The 21086-nt window shown below is 37.1% G+C and overlaps 1 protein-coding gene across 1 annotated transcript; it reads left to right on the top strand.

Moving 5' to 3' along the window:
* The first annotated feature begins 729 nt into the window (after nt 1-729).
* Nucleotides 730-19462, top strand: LOC114646673 (outer dense fiber protein 3-B-like). The gene is made up of 6 exons (XM_028794977.2): nt 730-851; nt 1251-1454; nt 2011-2112; nt 14203-14324; nt 17612-17752; nt 19373-19462. Exons 1-6 carry the CDS (start codon nt 743-745, stop codon nt 19460-19462), a joined length of 768 nt encoding a protein of 255 aa, XP_028650810.1. The 5' UTR covers nt 730-742.
* Nucleotides 19463-21086: the final 1624 nt, after the last annotated feature.

The following is a 21086-nucleotide window of genomic DNA, read 5'->3' as shown; positions in this document are numbered from 1 at the left end:
ATTATACTGAAACAAAATTAGTTGGCAACATCATTTTCAGATGTTTATGTCTACTGAGATGATGTAATCAGTAGATCCCTAAGAAGATCATAAAGCTTCAGGGATTTTCTTTATTTGAAATTGATGCATGAGAGAAATCGTGGTATCATTCACATTTGCAGATGGATATGATGTATTTTTTATAACAGATAAGGCAGTAACCTGTTATGTAAGCAGTATTTTATGTGGTTCTTGCACGAGCTGAAAATATGTGACAAGATTATACATTTATTAAAGCAATATTCTATAGTATGTCAAACCCTGTAGTTAAGTGCACTAAAATATGTCGTTATTTTATTTGCTTGATAAGAGCAACATGCTCTTCTGGATGAAGAATAGTTATTTTACTAGGTGATCTATAAATATCTAGTATATGTAGTGTTACTTTGATTATCAAATGGAGATGCATGATATAATTGCAGCTGTATCATCTTGTGCATTTCTATAGTTTTGTTTATAATGGCAATAAATATAAATATAATATAAAATATATATATAAAATTACAATTTGATTTGTATTGGTTTTAGGTAAAATGCACAGCCTTTAAACACTTGCAGCAGCTAGTAAGATTTTTTATATTTTTTGAGAAGTAGGTATTAAAAATATTTTGAAATATATCAAATATACAAAAAATATGTCATTATTTATGTATTTCTTGAATTTTTTGAATTTTTTCTTTGCTTAGTTAAGCCACAATTTGAGATGTCTGACGACAATTGGGTAGGAAGCTGGCGACCTCATAAACCGAGGGGGCCTATTGCAGCACTTTACGGTAGTCCTGGGCCAAAATACACACTCCCAGGCTCTACAGGTATGTGATTACTACCATAAACATGCTCATGAAAAAATTAAGTGTGATCACAATTTTTTTAAGTGAATTTTCACTAAATTAATAATTTAGTAACAATAATAAGTACACTTAAATTATGCTCAAGTAATTCCATGTTAAACTAAGAATAACTTGAAATTCAATTAAGATGTCCTAAAGCTATTACCATATAGAGTACTTTGTTTATCGTTTTTTAGCTTTCATTAGTATTGTTGCATTGACGTTCACAGTTACAACATGAGCTTGTATTTTCCCTAACTACATTTCAGAAAGGAAATATTGCAGTGCAATTACAGAAAGCACTACAACAGTAGCTGTTAAAAATCATACTATACTTTGTTGCCTTGATGAAGCTGTTTTTCACCCAAATGTTATTTACAGGAACTCTCTCTCATGACCCCAGAAAATACAAATTTCCTGCTTACAGTTTTGGAATCCGCCATGGTGCATTAACTAAGGAATGCTCTCCAGGTCCTGGTTATTTAATACCTGCAAGCATTACACGGATGGGAAAGGATGGCACCCCTTCATATTCAGTGTATGGCCGTCCCAAAGATCTGAACCTTTTTCGAACTCCTGGCCCAGGTAATTTCATATTTTGAAAGCTTTCTTCTTCTTTTAGTTTATATAGTAAAAATACTAATTGTTTAAGACATAGTTTCGCCTTCTAAAATTTAATATGTTGTGTTCCATTTGAAATTTTGAAAGTTTCCTGTGCCTAAATCAGTGTTTTATATATACTTGATCTACTGAAAGAAGGAGTGATTGGGAAAACAACTCAAAGACTACAAATATACCAGTCCTCAACAATGCCAAGCCATCCTACTTGTGTCAGAGATGGAGACCTTTTATACTCTTGTCAGGAGAGCTGATGATTATTGTACATCAACTGTAATATTCAATATATATTCTAATTTGAAAGTCTGCCCACTTTTTCCCCTCTGTTTTTAATTGCATGATGCTAAAATTGAGTTCAGTTTTTTAAATAGTTTCTTTGAAACGTATTTTTCTTGGAATCCCATTTAATGTTGTTTGGGACAGGCTCTAGATGTTTGTAAAACTGACCAGTGATAAACACATTCAAATAATGGGAGACATTTTTTAGCTCCAAAGTGTACTACTAATTTTGTTTACCCTGCAGGTCAATATTATCCAGAAAGTGCAGGAAGGAGTATTTTTTGCTCTGCACCATCATATTCTCTTTCTGCACGATCTAAGGGCTTTCAAAATGAGCAGACACCAGGTATGTGATATATTTTGTTCTCAGTGAATTATCTGGTAAGATTATTTAGATTTTAAAGAAAATCTACAAAATGTTGAGCACTGCGGGATTAGTGGTGCTGTTTCATAGCTCAAGGAACCCAGGTTCATTTCCAAACCTTGAAATGGTCTGTGTTGAGTTTGCATATTGTCTCCATGTCCTGGTAGATTTTTTTGATATATCAGTTGTCTCCCATATTACAAGGATGTGCTAATGTGGGTGAGAGTACGGGTGTGAACAAGTGTGTCCTGTGTGGCAATGGAGCTAAATTTTCCAGGCATCCAATGATGTAATGGTGGCCATGATAATAGAGAATGGGGGTTAAGAAAATAAATTCAGAAATATTTTTAATTCATAAACAAATGTAGTAAAATGTTCATGCAGTGAGAAATGTGTGCCGTAAAGTGCCAAATGCACATTTTTAGGAATAATCCATATTAATAAAAGTATTGGTTTATTTTGTTTTTTTGTATATTTTTTATTCCTTTTTAAAATTTTGTGAACATCAATTAGTTCTCTGTGTTACATGTACAACTGTTTTTCATTCCAAGTGAAAGCTGTTCTTATATTTTGCATCACATTTCAGCTGTCATTAGATTTTCTGATAAAATCCTTGCATGTATGCATTGCTTAATTTACTGACAAATTACAAATGACAGCTGGTGCTCATTCTAATTCTAACAAAAAATTGTGACAAATACTGTACTGACTGAACATTTTATAAGTATTAGAATACGTCCAAAGGCAATTAAGTGTAATTTTAAAAGTTATTTTTAAATATAGTACAGTATAATTTAATAATGTAAGCAAATAATGCAAGCATTGAACAGAGTAGGGGCAAGAACACACCTCTGACGAACCCCAGAATCAACTGTGGAAAAAAACACAGAGGAACTGCCTCCACTCTGCACAGCACTCACAGTAACAATGTACAGGCTGGCCAAGATATCCAGCAAGCTTGAGGAGATCCCACAGAGTCTCAGGATGTCCCACAGGGCAGCTCGATTAACTGAGTCGAACGCTTGCAAAGAAACTCTGCCGATATTCATGTTTGTGCTCCATGAGAACCCTCAATGCCAGGATGCGTTCAATGATAGGTTTCTAAGCTGTTAAACCAGACTGCTCTGGTTGCTGGTAGGTGAGCAAGTGATCACAGATCCTATTGAGGACGACCCTAGCAAGGACCACCCGGCACTGAGAGCAGTGTTATCCCCCTATAGTTGCCGCAATCCAGGCGATCACCCTTCCCTTTCTGGTTAGGGATGACAAGTCCAGTTTTCCAGTTAGTTGGGATGATGCCAGTCTCCCAAATGGAAACAAAGATTGCTTTCAGTGCCAGGGGGACAGCCTTACCACCAGCTGGGAGAAGTTCACCGCGGATAACACAGATTCCTGTAGTCTACCCTACCCTCAGCTGGTTCACAATGGTTGGGCAAGGTTGTGGGGTCCCAGTGGCTGTGGGACATCTGTTGGTGAAGAAAGATTCACTGATCTTGACTTTGGTGACGATGCTGTGATCTTTGAGGAGTCAATGACGGCTCCGATCGGGGCTCTCGAGAGACTGAGCAGGGAGTCTGAGTGTCTGGGCTTGCGAGTGTCCTGGATAAAAAACAAGATCCAGGCCTTTAATGACCTCTTAAGCATAGCCATCAGCAGTGTGTCTGTCTGCGGAGAGAGTGTCAAACTTGTCAAGAGGTCAGATAGTGACATTTATGTCTCTAGTGACTCATCCTATGAAGTCAGTAGATGGATTGGGAGAGCATGGGGGATCATGAGATCTCTGGAAAGGGGTGTGTGGCACTCCCAATATCTATGCAAAAGGACAAAGGTCCAAGTCTTTAGAGTTCTGGTGCTTCCTGTCTTGCTATATGGTTGTGAGACATGGACACTATCCATTGACCTGAGACAAAGACAGGACTCCTTCGGTACTGTGTCTCTTTCAGAGAATCCTTGGGTACCTCTGGTTTGACTTTGTGTTGAATGAGCGATTACTCATGGAGTACCAAATAAGGCACATTACCTGCATTGTGAGGGAGTGTCAGTTACAGCACTGTGGCCATGTGGCATGATTCCCTGAGGGTGATCCTGGTCACAGGATCTTTATTGTTTAGGACCCGAGTGGCTCGACCAGGCCAAGGGGATGCCCACGTAACACCTGCCTGCGTCAGATAAATGGTCATTTCCGGAGGGTGGGACTTGGGCACGTGTCCTGAGCTGTTTCGTCGTGTGGTGGTTGTGGCAACATGCTGTACCAGTGCATGCTCCACAACCTGACCTGACTTGTACATAATAATACAATATAAGCACATACCATCCAAATAATGCTGAATAAAATATACAGGGTTGATATTGGATTGTAACATCAGTTTTCTCAATTGACATATACATGTAGTATATTTTGTGGTTGATATCTGTACAGAATCTAAACAACCCAACTAAATATTGGCTGTATCTATATTGTATCTTTTTCATTCATTTTTAACTGCTTAATTTGTATTATTCATGCTATTAGTTATTTATTTTTGCTTATTTTATAATTATGTATTTTTGTCACATTTATTAAGTGTTTGGTTTCTCTGTGTGGATTCATTTTCTACTGTTACCCTTAAGTTTTGTGGATGCTTCCTCAAGAGGCAGGACCACCACCTTTCCAATGAGGGACTGCTCTCAGCCTTACAAAGGGTTATGGGAATTGCAGACCCTCTGTGGTCTGTTTGCATGGAGAGTTGTGTTCTTATTGTTTGTTTTTATCTTTTGGATTTTTTTTTCTGGTTTTTTGACATTTTTGCTCTGATTAATGATAATTGATTTTTGTTTAGCGTTTTGGAACTTGGTTGCTATAGATTGCTTTTTTAGGCAACTCCTTTTTGCCTTGTTTGGCAATGTTAAGTTTTTTTTTTTTTTCAGAAATGTAACCCTTTTGTTTGCAACAAATCATTTATTTAAAAATATTCTTTGTTTGCCTTTTCATCCCCAGTGGAGGGTTATGATCATCCATCCTTTGGTGGATTTGGGAATACATTTTGTGAACTTTGCTTATATTTTTGAACTTTCAAAACCAAAAGTCAGGCCTGAAGCCAGTCATTGAAGTGGGCTGACAGGCAGCCAGGGACTGTGTCAGTGAAGTGCTGTTTTCCAGATAATCTTTCTGGGTAATTTTAATATATGCGTTGACAATCCCAGCTTACATTTAAATTCCTTTTATGTGTCTTTTTCATTCATTACAGATTATGCCATTTATTCATGGTTTTCATGTATATATTTTGTGTGTTTGTTGTTCTGGATTTTTGTTCTAATTCAGTACTTTGTTTACCTTGTATTTGTCTGTAATTTGGTGTTTTATATTGATATAATTTTGTATCAATAGTTCTTTATTTGATCTTTTTCTTTATACCCATTGTTCACTTTTTTATTTTTATAAAGTGCTTTGAGCATAGGAAAAGCTCTGTATAAATAAAATGTATTATTATTATTAAGTCTTAAAAATTAATATGCAATGTCAAACACATTTTTGAGTTTTTTCATTAAATATTTGTCTAGGCTCAATCTTTATACAACAATAAAATGTGTTCTTGTAATGCTAATAATGCTATACCTAATATGAAAAAATAATCAGTAGGTGAAGTAAATACTTTTTGTTTAAATAATACATATTTATTGCAAAATATTAAGACCTGAGAATTATGAAATGTGTTTTGGGAAGGCATTTCCTGTCCTCCAGATATGGAGCACCTGAAAGTTGGTAAAGTGTACATGCAAACTGAACAGTAATCGTCTCTTATTACACAGTTACAAAAAACAAATTTGCCAAATTATATGTAAAGGGAGAGTATAAATATTGTATTTTTTCATAATCAGAAGCTTTGAATATTTTCATTAAACAGCTCAGAATACAGATTGCTGTAACACTTGTTATTGTATAACTGATTTTGAGTATTTGGTTTTTCCTCTTTAGTAAGTAGTTCAGCTTCATAGCAGATAATACAGAAATTGTGGCTGCTTGGCAAGTAGGATGCCTTTCATAAAATGGTTTTAAAAAAATCTTATAATATTGAGCTAGCATGGCCAAGTGTCTCCCTTGTTCTCCATAAGGTATATGAAAATCAGACCTTGATATTTTTATAGCCTTATAATAATATCGAAAATAGTTTATGCTTTTGAGTTAAAGGAGTATTACTTTCGTACAAGCATTTGTTTGTAATATTGATTATGCTTTTTAAAGGATAAGTATGGTATTTTTCAAGTCAAGCATTATTTCTGAACAATGTGATACATATGCATTAGCCATGCTAAATTGAGTTCAAAAGTTAACCACTTTATATAAATAAAAATAAATATCTGGCCTGCTCTATAATGGAGGTTATAGGGCATGGAGGAAAAGTTGAATAACTTACCAAATGCATCCATTTTTCAAGCCAAGACAGCTGTCGAGTATTGATCCACGCCTTCTGTTTCTGACACAGGTTTATAACAACAAAAGGGATCTGGAAATACTCATATTTCTGGTACTGTTTTTCTTATGGTAAGGATACATTTTCTATTCACTTGTGTGAATTCTAATGTAAATATGGAAGCAAATCAAACAAAATCAACCATGTGGCACAAAAATATTACTGTGATTTGGTGTGTCGAGAGGAAATCACCACTCGGCTGGTCTTCTTTTAAAATGTCTGAATCTCATATTAGTGTTTTTTTTACATGTATAAACTGTTTTACAATATGTGTGCAGTCTCAAGATGTGGATTAATACTCAGCAACTGCCTTGACTTGACAAATGTACGTTTTTGGTACGTTTTTAAGTTTTTCCTCCATACCCCTTAGATAACAATGTATTTCATGGATCCCCAACTCTGGTCCTAGAGGGCCCCAGTGGCTGCAGGTTTTCATTCTAAACCTTTTCTTAATTAGTAACCTGTTTTGCTGCTAGTTAACTTCTTTTGAATTGAATTTTAATTGACGTGCTATTGAAGACTCAGATCCCTTAATTGTTTCTTTTTCCTTAATTATCTTCCAAACAATAATGAGATAAAAAATGAGACAAAACATGACCACTAGATTGTTTCCATCATGCAATATCTGAAAATAAAGAAAGGTTAAGGTCTCCGGAATGCTGATCTGCTCAGGTCCCCAAAACATTTTAACTGTGCTCTTAGAAAAGAGAAAATCAACAGTTTCGTAAGTGTCTACTATTGCACAATGAGAGCAGCAACAAGCCATGGAATTAAAGAACGGGTTTAATTAACAAAAAGAATCTGAGCCTAATTAAGCAACTGGTTAGAGTGAAATTGGTTGGAGTTTGAGGCCCTGACTTAGTTGTTCTTCTGTTGGCTCACTTTCTTCACATTTCATTTCTGTTTGAGGGCCATTTAAGGAAATAAATGAAGCAATTCAGAGAAATGTTGAAGAAATTCAGGGGAACAAATCTTAAAAAACAATTCAATTAAAATGAATTCAAAAGAAGTTAATTAGCAGCAAAAACAGGTCACTAATTAAGAAAAGGGTTAGAGTGAAAACCTGCAGCCACTGGGGCCCTCCAGGATCAGAGGTGGGACCTCTGATGTAAAGTATCAGTGCGGGAAGATATTTATTAAATTCATAGGAAGCGATTAACTTTTGAACACAATTTTGTGTTCAAAAGTATGTATAATATTGTTTGTGAAGAAATAACTTTGACTTGAAAAATACTAAACTTATCCTTTAACAATAATGCATATCTAAAGGATAATTCTTTCTTAGTACCTGTTACATCTCATGTACTACATCTCTTGCAGTAGTATCATGGGTGCAAGGTTTACTTATACATTATAGTCAGAGTTACTAAAAATGGATAATCCATCTGTCACGCAATACTTTATGAACCATGCTTTAAATTTAGAGCATCTATGCATATAAACAATGCATATTTTTTTTAACAAATTGAAGTTCACTGTAATGTATCTGAATTAGTAGGTAAATGATTAAACAACACAAACCAGTTTGCTTTTCAGAAACGTTGCCATTCTTCACCCATTGTCAAGTGAATTTATGTCAGTCTGGAGCATGATAAATTTTATTGGCAATTCAGAATGTGTCTGCAATGTACTTGTAGATACTTATATGAAAGAAGTATGAATAAAAGTATGGTTTGATGTCATCTTTGCTTTGTTCCCCCACTTCTTTTTATACATAATGTTTCACTGTCTTTTGGGTTCCTATGTCCAGCTCTAAAAGCAGAACTGATTTACACATGAACTGGATGCCACCTCATTTGAGCATTTGTAAAGGAGGTAAACCTAAGCAAAGGGTCTTAGTGATTTTCTTTGTGTTGTGCACTCCATTTAAACTTTCTAAACAGTGATTCAAAACAGATAGCGATGATCACTCTTTATTATGAAATATTTATAATACAGTATTAACATTTTAGAATTGTTTTTTGATGATTTGAAAGATGTGTTCTTGTTACATGTCAATAACAAAATTATGCTAAAATTTTAAGTAGACCAGAAACTTTCTCATATTTAAAGTAACCTGCTTTTGACATTTAGTATCATTAAACAGCCTGTTTTCATAATACTTCACCATAAACATGAAACAGATTTGTTTAATACTGCACACCATATTGTAAATTAGAACATTAGAACTGTGATGAGAACAGGCCATTCAGCCCAGTAAGATAATCCATCCAATTCACCTAGCTTGTCCTAAAATAACATAATACAACCTAGTCACTCTTCTCTGGTGCTGCTATGTCTTTTTTGTTATATGGAGACCAAAATAGCACACAGTTCTCCAGGTGAGGCTTCACTCATGTGTTATACCTGTAAAACTTAAGGATAAACCTCCCTTGACTTTTACTCCACACATGGTGCTATATAACGCAACATTGTATTAGCATTCTTGATCGGTTCTGTACACTGTCTGGATGTAGATAGGGACGAGTCTACTATGACTTCAAGATCCTTCTCATAAGGGTTACTTTCATTCATTGTTTAGTCAAATGTAACATTTTTACTTCCTACATGTAATACTTCACATTTATTTAAATTTCCTCTCCCACAAATCTGCCCAAGCCTGAATGCTGTTCAAGTCCATTTGTAACATTGTAGCTTATTCTACATGAGCAAAGAAGACATGAAAAAATAAATGTAAATGAAAGTCAGGGGAAGCCCCAGGATGTGGTCGATGGTAGACTTCTTAGCTATAAAACCAGACTGCTCTGTGAAGTTTTCACAGATCCTATAGAGGGTGAACCTAGCAAGGATCTTATCCGGCACCGAGAGCAGTGTTATCCCCCTGTAGTTGCCACAATCTAGGCAATCAACCTTTCCTTTCCAGATACAGTGGAACCTCGGTTTACGAACATAATTCGTTCCAAAACTCTGGTCTTAACCCGATTTGGTCGTGAACCGAAGTAATTTCCCCCATAGGATTGTATGTAAATACAATTAATCTGTTCCAGACCATACGAACTGTATGTAAATATATTTTTTTTTTTAGTTTTTAAGCACAAATATAGTTAATTAAACCATAGAATGCACAGCGTAATAGTAAACTAAATGTAAAAAAATTGAATAACACTGACGCTGCCTGTGTGTGTGTGTCTCTGTCTCTCGCGCTGCTTGTGTGTGTGTGTCTCTCTCTCTCACGCTGCCTGTGTGTGTGTGTGTGTGTGTCTCTCTCTCTCTCGCGCTGCCTGTGTGTGTGTGTCTCTCTCTCGTGTGTGTATCGCGCTCTCTCGCTCTCTCTCTCTTGCTCGCTGCACAGGAAATGCACAGGGAGAGACTGAACATGCACAAACCGAAAGGGAAACTGGCTTGTTCGTATACAGAGTGTGTGGTCGTGAACAGATGCAAAAGTTTGGCGAACTTTTTGGTCGTAATCCGATTTGTACGTGCACCGAGACATTCGTGAACCGAGGTTCCACTGTATATGACAAGTCATGTTTTCCAGTCAATTGGGATGATGCCTGTCTCTCAAATGGAAGCAAAGGTTACTGAAATGAGTGTCTGGGCTTGCAAGTGTACTGGATAAAAACCAAGTTCCAGGCCTTTAATGACCTCATGGGTATAGCTATCAGCAGTGTGTCTGTCTGTGGAGAGAGTGTCGACCTTATTGAGAGGTTCACTTACTTTGGTAGCGACATTCATGTATCTGGTGACTCTACTGTGAAGTCAGTAGACGGGAGCACGGGGGGTCATGAGGTCCCGGGAAAGGGGTGAGTGGCACTCCCAATATCTATGCAAAAGGATAAAGGTCCAAGTCTTTAGAGTCCTGGTGCTTCTTGTCTTGCTATATGGTTGTGAGATATGGATGCTATCCTATGACCTGAGATGAAGACTGGACTTCTTTGGTACTGTTTCTCTTCGGAGAATACTTGGGTACTGCTGGTTTGACTTTGTGTCGAATAAGTGGTTGCTCACCAAGTCCGAATGAGACACATTACCTGCATTTTGAGGCAGCATCAGTTCCGACACTACAGCCATGTGGCGTGATTCCCCAAGGGTGATCCAGCTTGCAGGATCCTCATTGTTGAGGACTGAAACGGCTGGACCAGGCCAAGGGGGCGCCTCCGTAACACCTGGTTGCAGCAAATAGGTGGTCATTTCCGGAGGATGGGACTAGACCGAGTGTCTGCCTGGGGTGTTGACAACTATGATCTCAAGCTGTTTCGTTGTGTGGTGGGGGCGGCAATGCACTGTACCAGTACATGCTCCCCAACCTGACCTGGGCTGGCCTGGCCTGACCTGACCTGAGCCCTGGCTTTAACTTAATACAAAGAGCAAAAAGCCAGTCTTTTGATTTCCAAGCTGCAAATATAAGAAATCTGTAAATATGGTGACTGAACAGCATTCTGTGAACAATTCATCTGAGCTTTGATGAGTGAAAGTGACATTTTTCATGTAAGGACTTATTTCATGTTGCATGTGGTGTCACTGAAATAATTAAATACATACAGTAGTAAGCAACAAGCAATATGTTTTGTGATGCATTTAATTGTTTATACTCACATTTCATATTATGGTTTTATTTATTTAATTTTGTACAAAATATTCCTTTATATTCGCCCAGTCCACCTGACATTTTTTTATTTGTACCAGATAAGGTATTTTGTCATCCTAGTCCTGTGCTCTACTGTCATACAGAGAAAGAAAAAAATGCAACAATTCAAATGGAGATTCTTTTGTGTTATGTTAAGCTAAATGTACAGAAAGCTGACAAATTCCATTAGATGGGTCTGTCACTGAAGAGATGCCGTGTGCAGTTGTGTGTGGTTTTTTTTTCCATTAAGTTAATCACTAATGATTAATAATGGAATATGAAGATGGGAAAACATACTAATAATAGCAAGTGCATTTATATAACATTACTAATTTATTTTATCTCTGTATTATTGAATGTTGGTTTGAAATGATGGTTTACAGCCCCAGAGTTTATTCATACCAGGATAGGCTGCTGCCTCCTCAGCTGCAAACTGGAATAAAATGGCTTGAAAATGAATGAATGGATTGTTGAGTGCATACATTAACTTCATTTGTTATGCTTCCATATTTGCAGTTTGCTAAATGTTTCCATTTTATACAGATTTCTTTCATGTTTTGCGTTAAACACAACATTCCTTTACATGACAGTGAAAACTTCACATAATGTTGTTTGGGTCACCATAACTGCAAAAAGCTTTATGTTCATGTTACTAAAATGTTAAGTTAATGATTTTAAAAGCCTATGTTAAGTTCAGCACTTCTTTTTATACATGGGTACCTTTATCAACATTTTCCTGAAATTAGTGCTAGGCAGCAGTTTTTTAATTAGTTTTTACAGTCGGTGTCTATGCAGGTAGCATTGTTTATTAGTGAATACTAATCTTTAGGCTTGGCTACCCTCGTGAAAAATAGACTCCATGAGGGCACTCCAATCTGTAATACGGTAATAGAATTTATCATAGAACCTTGTCATATCTATTGAACATTTACCATTAAATCATGTTTCTTAAAAATCAAAGAAGCTTTTTTTATAATTTTCTAAAGAGTATTTGTCTTCCACTTGTAGTAATGTTAGTGTTAGTAGTAGTTAGTAGTGTTGCAGTAGTGTTAACTGCCTAAATGTAGCATTCTCCACCCTCTAAATGTTGACTTTGACTCTGTCAGTTTTCACAAGAAACTAAATAGATTTTAATCATATACATAGCAGCAAAAACCAAGGTAGCTTGAAAATCTTTTTTTTGTCTTGTCCATACACATTAATATTTTTGTCCATTGTGGCAAACTTGCATTCTTTCTCATTTACGGTGATGTTCATGGTGCTTTTTTTAGTGATAATATTAACCATTCAAATGTATGTGGTTGGATTTTTATGCATTTAATTTACAGCATATACAGTGCATCCGGAAAGTATTCACAGCACATCACTTTTTCCACATTTTGTTATGTAACAGCCTTATTCCAAAATGGATTAAATTCATTTTTTTCCTCAGAATTCTACACACAACACCCCATAATGACAACATGAAAAAAATTTACTTGTGGTTTTTGCAAATTTATTAAAAATAAAAAAACAGAGAAATCACATGTACATAAGTATTCACAGCCTTTGCTCAATACTTTGTCGATGCACCTTTGGCAGCAATTACAACCTCAGGTCTTTTTGAATATGATGCCACAAGCTTGGCACACCTATCCTTGGCCAGTTTCGCCTATTTCTCTTTGCAGCACCTCTCAAGCTCCATCAGGTTGGATGGGAAGCGTCGGTGCACAGCCATTTTAAGATCTCTCCAGAGATGTTCAATCGGATTCAAGTCAGGGCTCTGGCTGGGCCACTCTAGGACATTCACAGAGTTGTCCTGAAGCCACTCCTTTGATATCTTGGCTGTGTGCTTAGGGTCGTTGTCCTGCTGAAAGATGAACCGTCGCCCTAGTCTGAGGTCAAGAACGCTCTGGAGCAGGTTTTCATCCAGGATGTCTCTGTACATTGCTGCAGTCATTTTTCCCTTTATCCTGACTAGTCTCCCAGTCCCTGCCGCTGAAAAACATCCCCACAGCATGAAGCTGCCACCACCATGCTTCACTGTAGGGATGGTATTGGCCTGGTGATGAGCGGTGCCTGGTTTCCTCCAAACGTGACGCCTGGCATTCACACCAAAGAGTTCAATCTTTGTCTCATCAGACCAGAGAATTTTCTTTCTCATGGTCTGAGAGTCCTTCAGGTGCCTTTTGGCAAACTCCAGGTGGGCTGCCATGTGCCTTTTACTAAGGAGTGGCTTGCATCTGGCCACTCTACCATACAGGCCTGATTGATGGATTGCTGCAGAGATGGTTGTCCTTCTGGAAGGTTCTCCTCTCTCCACAGAGGACATCTGGAGCTCTGACAGTGTGACCATCGGGTTCTTAGTCACATCCCTGACTAAGGCCCTTCTCCCCCGATCACTCAGTTTAGATGGCCGGCCAGCTCTAGGAAGAGTCCTGGTGGTTTCGAACTTCTTCCACTTACGGATGATGGAGGCCACTGTGCTCATTGGGACCTTCAAAGCAGCAGAAATTTTTCTCTAACCTTCCCCAGATTTGTGCCTCGAGACAGTCCTGTCTCGGAGGTCAACAGACAATTCCTTTGACTTCATGCTTGGTTTGTGCTCTGACATGAACTGTCAACTGTGGGACCTTATATAGACAGGTGTGTGCCTTTCCAAATCATGTCCAATCAACTAAATTTACCACAGGTGGACTCCATTTAAGCTGCAGAAACATCTCAAGGATTATCAGGGGAAACAGGATGCACCTGAGCTCAATTTTGAGCTTCATGGCAAAGGCTGTGAATACTTATCTACATGTGCTTTCTCAATTGTTTTATTTTTAATAAATTTGCAAAAATCTCAAGTAAACTTTTTTCAAGTTGTGGTTATAGTGTGTTGTGTGTAGAATTCTGAGGAAAAAAATGAATTTAATCCTTTTTGGAATAAGGCTGTAACATAACAAAATGTGGAAAAAGTGATGCGCTGTGAATATTTTCCGGATGTACTGTACATCTCAAACTTGAAGTTATCTGGAGCTGTTACAATGAGAGTATCCAAAATTAGTTTACCAGTTTTATTTTTTTTCTTAGGACCAGCAGCATACACACTTCCACCTATGCTGGGACCTAAAGTAGTGACCAGAACATCAGCTCCTTTTTATTCTTTGAGTGGGAAAAGTACTATTGGAAGTTTTATGGAAGACTTGCATAAAGTAAGTAGGGTTTTAACTCATGGTATGGTGTGTTGGAAAATCTTTCAGAATCCCTCTAGACATGAACCACTTTCAGAATCCCTCTAGACATGAACCAGTCTGTACATTTGCACCCACCGGAAGATCTTCAGTGAGAAATCATTAGAAACATAGTGTAGCGCCCTGCGAGGAAAGAAAACAGGAGAGACGTTTTCTTAATACAGGCAAAAACTACTGACCGTTTATTGAATGTGCTTTAACTCTTTACAACTGTTGCCTATTCCCTCATCACCGCGCCTCCTCCCACAATGCAGTGCGTGTGAATTGCATCTTCAGAGGCGCGCACATTCACATGCATGGACAACGTTAACTTTGGTGGGGGCGCGCACTATGCGCCCTGTCCGAGTGCGATTAACATCTGAATACCCAGTAGGTGCAGGTGTGTTAGGGGGAGTAGGGGCTTCTGCTTGGACGAACCACGATGCGGTTTGCTGTTCCCAAAACTCCCGTAACTTTAGCGCCACCGCGTTGGCAGACATGACTAACGTAACTCTGGAATTGTCCAAGAGCGTCGGGGTCACCACTGTAGTTCCCTGTGAGGAAAGAAAACACCCCAGACAACGTTTTCTTAATGCAGGGAAAAACTACTGACTGTTTATTGAACGTGCTTTAACTCTATACAACTGTTGCCTATTCCCTCATCACCCCGCCTCCTCCCACACTGCAGTGCGTGTGAATCATGTCTTTAGAGGCACAGCACTTCCAGCCGCCACAATAGCATTATCTTAAGTTATAATCACAAACTGACAACAACTTAGCTTGATAAAGAGAGATGATTATCATGCTATTTATACAAATGGTCCCCACAAGCTACACAGGCTGATTTGAATTTTTTAAGTGCATGGCAAGTTGCCCTGTTTTGTAAGAGAGCTTATTTTAGTATAAAAAAGTCTTTCCATTTGAGTACAGCACTGCACACACTGAGATCATAACACAGGCTTCCTAGATTGTACTAATGTAACTGTAAGCAGAAAATTGTAAAACAATAAAACACCTTTCTATACAAGAACAAAGTAAACTTTTCTGTTGAAAACTGATTAATAATAGAGACTGTAAAAAAGGAGGCATTGTTACTAAAAATGTAAACTTTACATTTGGTATAATAAAAAATGTAGCATGGTTATAAGTCTACGCTTTGTATCACTTGTCACTTTTTCATTACTTAACTTTAATAAGAAGTCAAAATGACAACTTTTATTGACCAACTAAAAAGATTACAAGCACCACTAACTTATATGGTGGATGGATGACTGAGGAAGGGGTAGTGTCTTGAATAGGGAAAAAAAAAGAATCATCATCACGTTTGGCATGTACAGTGTGATGTGAAATGGAAAGAGAAAGTTCAGTGATGCTAAATGAAGATGCCATACTCAGTGGTTAGCAAGCACACTAAAAGTTTCAAAGAGGGTGTCAGGTGCTATTGCTATGGGTGTAGGTGCTGCTTTCCAAGAAGCAAAAAGGGAGTGAGAGAGAATTAGAATCAGAAGTGGTGTTCTCTAATTCAAGACACGATATGGCAGACGGTGCCAGTTTAAACTTTAACAGGTTCCCCATGAGTTACTCCATTGTAATATACACTCCTATATACAGACTTTGATGTAGGATCACCACCTTGACCACTGAAATTGTTTACATTTACATGTGCATCTGCTTACTTTGAGCTGGGATGCCCTCACTCTACTCTCCCAAATTCTTTATATTCACATCTGCTGTCTTAAATGGGGGAAAACATACAACTGATGAAAAACACAAAAAGAAATATCAGTGAACATCACAAATAAATGAAAATCAGAAACATCTAATGATTACATACTCAAATTTCACATTATTCCTATTGATTACCCATTTTAATTGAAAAGAATACACCATTTTGTAAAATTGTGTTTTGCAATGACCATCAACAAAAGCCAAGCCTCAAGGAAAAGTAGGAATTGATCTAATGCAGGAATGTTTTTCTAATAGACAAGTGGCCTAAAAATATTATTATTACTTATTATTTGACTGATGCCTTTTTCCAAGGCAACTTGCAACATCGGCGATGCAACTAGTTATATTACTTTTGTTTTTCCAGTTGGAGCACAGGCAAGTGAAGTGACTTCCTCATGGTCACACAGTGTCAGTAGCAGGATCTGAACGGACAACCTCAAGGTTTGAGGTCCTAGGTCCAAAGCTTTAACCACTCCAATACACTGCCTGCCAATAATATTTGGCCTTGGTCGGGGGAAAAAATTGCATACAAAAAAGTACTTAGTAACGTAGTACTTCTGATACATCTGATTAACCAATGGCACTTGTCTTACGAAATCTCTTGGGCAAAGCATGGGTAACACAGCTAGTATATTAACAATAAAATTGTAATAAAATGAGATTCCTAATAGAAGTGTAATGCCACCACAGCCCTTATGACCTCTGTTTAACAGGTGTTTAATCTAAAACATCCAAAGCATCTTCCAATTTGCATTTTGCAACTGAGTTATGGTAATATACTACAGCAAGCTGAGTTGAGCTGAAAGTCATATTTTTGTAGTGAATAATGACCCACAGCGTGCTCAGCCAGAATCCTGGAAAGACTGAATTATAACTTGGCAGCCTTGACTTGCTGACTACTGATAAATAATTTCTCCTTATACAGGAGTAGAAGTTGTGGTCTACCATATAACCTGTCCTTCATCTCAAGGTCTGGAATATTCTGATGGCATTAACGTAGCTAGTCATTCTAAGAGGAAAGCATACTTGTTGTTGTTTTACAATATTAACTCCAGGCCTGTTATCTTAAGCCATCCGCAATCCATGACATGCTGCTCCTACATCATAATAGCATTATGTTAAGGTGCATTCTTCTGGTCCCTACCTAGAGCTCATATTTAATTATTAGCATGACAGATCTTTACAAACCATTCTCAGGGTAGTCTTTTGTCTAGGGAAGTACTTGGCATTATAAGAACATTTTAGACCAGAGCAATGATTAAGTGAAATTAATAAAAATAAAAAAAATAAAAGAAAATGTATTTTATTTTTGCCTTTGAAACATTAGAATCACTACTAGTACTGATGTATAAAAAGTGTATCAGTTATGCTCTTTTCTAGCTCCTCGTCCCATAGTCCGTTATACAATGTGAGATTCCTGCTGTTCGCACACATCACAAAAATTATACATACTAAGCAAAAAGAAATTTAAATTATATTTTATTTGATTAACAAAATTTACTGTGATTGTTCTTTTTTTTTTGTTTTTTGTCTCCGCCAAGTCTCCCGGTCCAGGCACATATAAAGTGACTGATCCCAGTTCGTATAAACACAAATCTCCTCAGTACAGTATGATAGGACGCAACACTATGCCAGGTGATTCAACACAAAAACCAGGACCAGGAACACATTTTCCAGAAATGGTAAGTTATTAAAAAAAATAAATAAAATTTGTGTGGCATGGTAGCACAGTGGTTACTGCTGCTGCATGCTAGATGCAAATGCCAGACCCAGTTGTTGTACATGTGGAATTTTCATGTTCTCCCTATCTTCATGGTATTTCCTCTGGGTTCTCCCATTTTTTTCCCACATCCACAAAGATATGCTGGTTAGGTTAATTGGTGACAATTGGTTGTATGTGGTTGTGTTCATGAAACTGGCTCCTCAAACATCATACAGTTAAAAGAATTCTGTATGGAGGGAGAGTTGGAAAAACTTTCTCCCCGTCAGTATCAGAGACTGGTAGACAATTACAGGAAACAATTACTTGAAGCTGTTTCTGCCAAAGGGGGCAATACCAGCCAAAGGTGTCCATTCTTTTTCCACTGACAGAAGTGGTACATATGTTTTTCTTTGAATCAAAGTCAAATTTTAAATTGCACTTTTCTAAATGTATTGTTTAAATGTAGATGATGTCATTGTATGTCCAGAAATGTTTTAAAAGAAAAAAAATAATGTTTACTTTTTCACATGACTATAGTCTTTTCTGTTTCAACTAAAGAGATTTAATTAAATTTCCATAGCTAAAGTAGGGAACATCTTCTAGAACGTTTAGGTCTTTTTTTAAAGACCAGAACTACACTCAACATTCCAGATGTGGTCTCACTTGCATATTACAGACTGAGCACAATGTTCCTAAAATATTCAAAACAGTTTAGTTTTTACAGTATGATCCAACACTTTATTTGCCGCTTCAATTGTTTAAATAACATTCAGCGTTCAACCTGTTAAATTGTGCATAGTTTGTCACAGTGTTATAAGCCTGTTATGGTAGAGTGACAAAACAGCCACCACAGACAACAACGATGTTAGAAATTCATACTGCAGTTAGGTCATTTATGTGTTAATTTTGCCAAGAACATGAGGGCTGGGATTTTCAAGGTTAGTGGTAAGAAAAAAATCTGAGTTATACTATGTATTTAATGTGCCTATTCATAGATAATATGTTAAGAAATATGTAAACCACTACAATGTTAAATACATTTAGCAGTAATTTAAATTACATTATGTAACATTATGTAACATTTGAATTAATCCATCCATATGTCCCTTTTTGGGTGGTGGCGTTCTTAATCCTACCCCTTTAGCAGTGGGACATGGCAGAAACAAAACATTGACAGATCCCTAGTCTATAATATAAGGCACTAACTCATATACTTACTCACACTCATTTTGGTCCAATTTAGAAAAACCTGTCATTGTAATTTGGACATCTTTGGAATTTAGGAAGACTATCTGGGCATTAAGAGAAAACCCTTTAGAAACCTGCATGCTCCACATAGAAAGTGACTTATTTGGGATTCACCCTAGTTTTTTGAAGCTTAACTATTTAAAAACTAGTTTAAATTTCCATATTCCAATGTTTGATGTGGAACAACTACTGTTAAATAATGCCCAGTTTAGATTTAGAATGGTATAAATTGAGATTTCCTAGTCATTGTTTAGGTTTATAGATAAAAGTACCATTAGCGTTTCATTTATTTCATCTGCAATAGCACATTTTTCATTACCACAGTAATTTTTTTCTTTTCTTATTTTTGAAGGTGACCTGTACAAAACTCAAAGCTCCAAGCTTTTCTTTTGGAATCCGACATTCTGAATATATGGCTCATCCAATTATGGATGGCAAATGATAATTGCCAGCAAGCTGTTATGCTTCAGCACAAGATAATGTTAACCAACTTTGGGTAATCCCAAAGCCTCCTCAACAAGCTGAAACTGCCTGCACCCTTGTGACACGTAACACATCAAGATGCCACGCCAAGGAGGATTGTTGATATAAAAAAAGAAAGCTGCTTCCAGAAAGTAGACTGACCTGGCATGTCAAAAGCTGCAAGAGTCATAATCAGCAGAAGTGGATATTTCCATAATTTAAATCCTCATAGAATTCAGAAGATAAGTCTTCATTCTAAGGAAACACTGTGCGTATCAAAACGTATTTTATTTTCATGCATTGTTAATATGGAAGTCTAACTCTGAATATTTTTTTTCTTTCCCTTAGCTTGCCAGAGAACTCGAAGGTTCCGATTATAAAGTAAGAAATGAAATATGCATCTTTCAGTTTTTATTATAGGGAATGGGCTGGGGTGGAAGATTTATGGTGGCAGCAGTACAATGAAATTCTTACTTGCATGTTCTTTTATGGTGTTTTGATATTTGATACTGGTTGAGACCTTTGTATAAAATAAGAGATATAACTTCGTTAATTATCAGTTTTGTCTTTCAGCAATACAGTAATCGATTAAATAATTTGGTAAGGCTCCTACTTTATTTACCTTACCTTTCTCTGCTTTAGGAGATGGTCTGTGGCTGTTGGACTTATATCAAGGTAACTGAAGCACATTTGTTTTAAAAGGCTGAATAATACGATTTATTGATAAATACAAGGCTTATAGAAATATGCTAACTGCATATATATTGACATATAAGGCAGGACACAAGGCAGAATAAACAGACCAACATGGAACATATAAAAGCCTGGCCTTTGATCTGCTATTTTGAGTTCTAATTTATCTTTACACAGAAACAGTTTTACGATACCAAGTCTTTAAAGGTGATGTTAAATGTTGTGTGGAGTTGTTGCTGTTTCTGGTGGTCCAGGTTCAAATGGTGGATTCTTCTTGTGTTGGAATGGAGTGTTTCTCTTTGCGATGTGGTCCTTTGTTCAAATGTTCTGTGCTTTTCTCAGTTAAGATCCTTACTGTGTTGTCTGCAACTTCATAGGGAAAAGCATTATGCTTTCTTGTATAAGAGTTTAGTTGCGGAAGTTCTCTACTTGGAGTAATATTTGTTTATCTGCTTCTCTGTTTTCTCAAAATGCTGGCACGGTTACTGGCAGAGCTTAGCTTGGTAGAAAGGTCTCGGCTTTGAAGACAAGAGATTGCCAGTTTTCAACTCCCCAAAGAGGGATTGGCTTTTTGGTTTGAGAGAGAGAGTTCTCAGAGAGTTCCCTCAAAGTTGGTTGAATTAAATTCATTTCCAGTTATAAAAGCAGAGTATTTTTTTGGTTGTCATTCGTTGAATGTTATCTCTTTGTTCTGGACTTGGATGTCTATTTGGTTCCTTTGGTAAGAAGAGGTCTGCAGAGAGTCTGCTGCAACAATGACAGTGCAACTCTTGATTTATACCTTTGTTATCACATGAAGTGCAAGCTGGCCCTGGTAAAACAGTTCAGTCACTTACTTTGGAATGCAAGATGTGGGGAGGTGATACTGGATGTCTTTATCTCTGTTAAATCTGCTGTCTTGACAGGCCTGG

The sequence above is a fragment of the Erpetoichthys calabaricus genome, chromosome 1, assembly GCF_900747795.2.
Source record: "Erpetoichthys calabaricus chromosome 1, fErpCal1.3, whole genome shotgun sequence".
Lineage (NCBI taxonomy): Eukaryota > Metazoa > Chordata > Cladistia > Polypteriformes > Polypteridae > Erpetoichthys > Erpetoichthys calabaricus.
Note: the sequence above shows the minus strand (reverse complement) of the source record. Positions and strands in the feature narration are given on the sequence as shown.

Excerpts from the sequence above, each read along its gene's own strand:
- LOC114646673 (XM_028794977.2), top strand. The coding sequence starts at position 743 with ATGTCTGACGACAATTGGGTAGGAAGCTGGCGACCTCATAAACCGAGG. Across the intron at positions 852-1,250 it reads CACACTCCCAGGCTCTACAG|GAACTCTCTCTCATGACCCC; the intron begins GTATGTGATTAC and ends TGTTATTTACAG. Across the intron at positions 17,753-19,372 it reads GAACACATTTTCCAGAAATG|GTGACCTGTACAAAACTCAA; the intron begins GTAAGTTATTAA and ends TTATTTTTGAAG.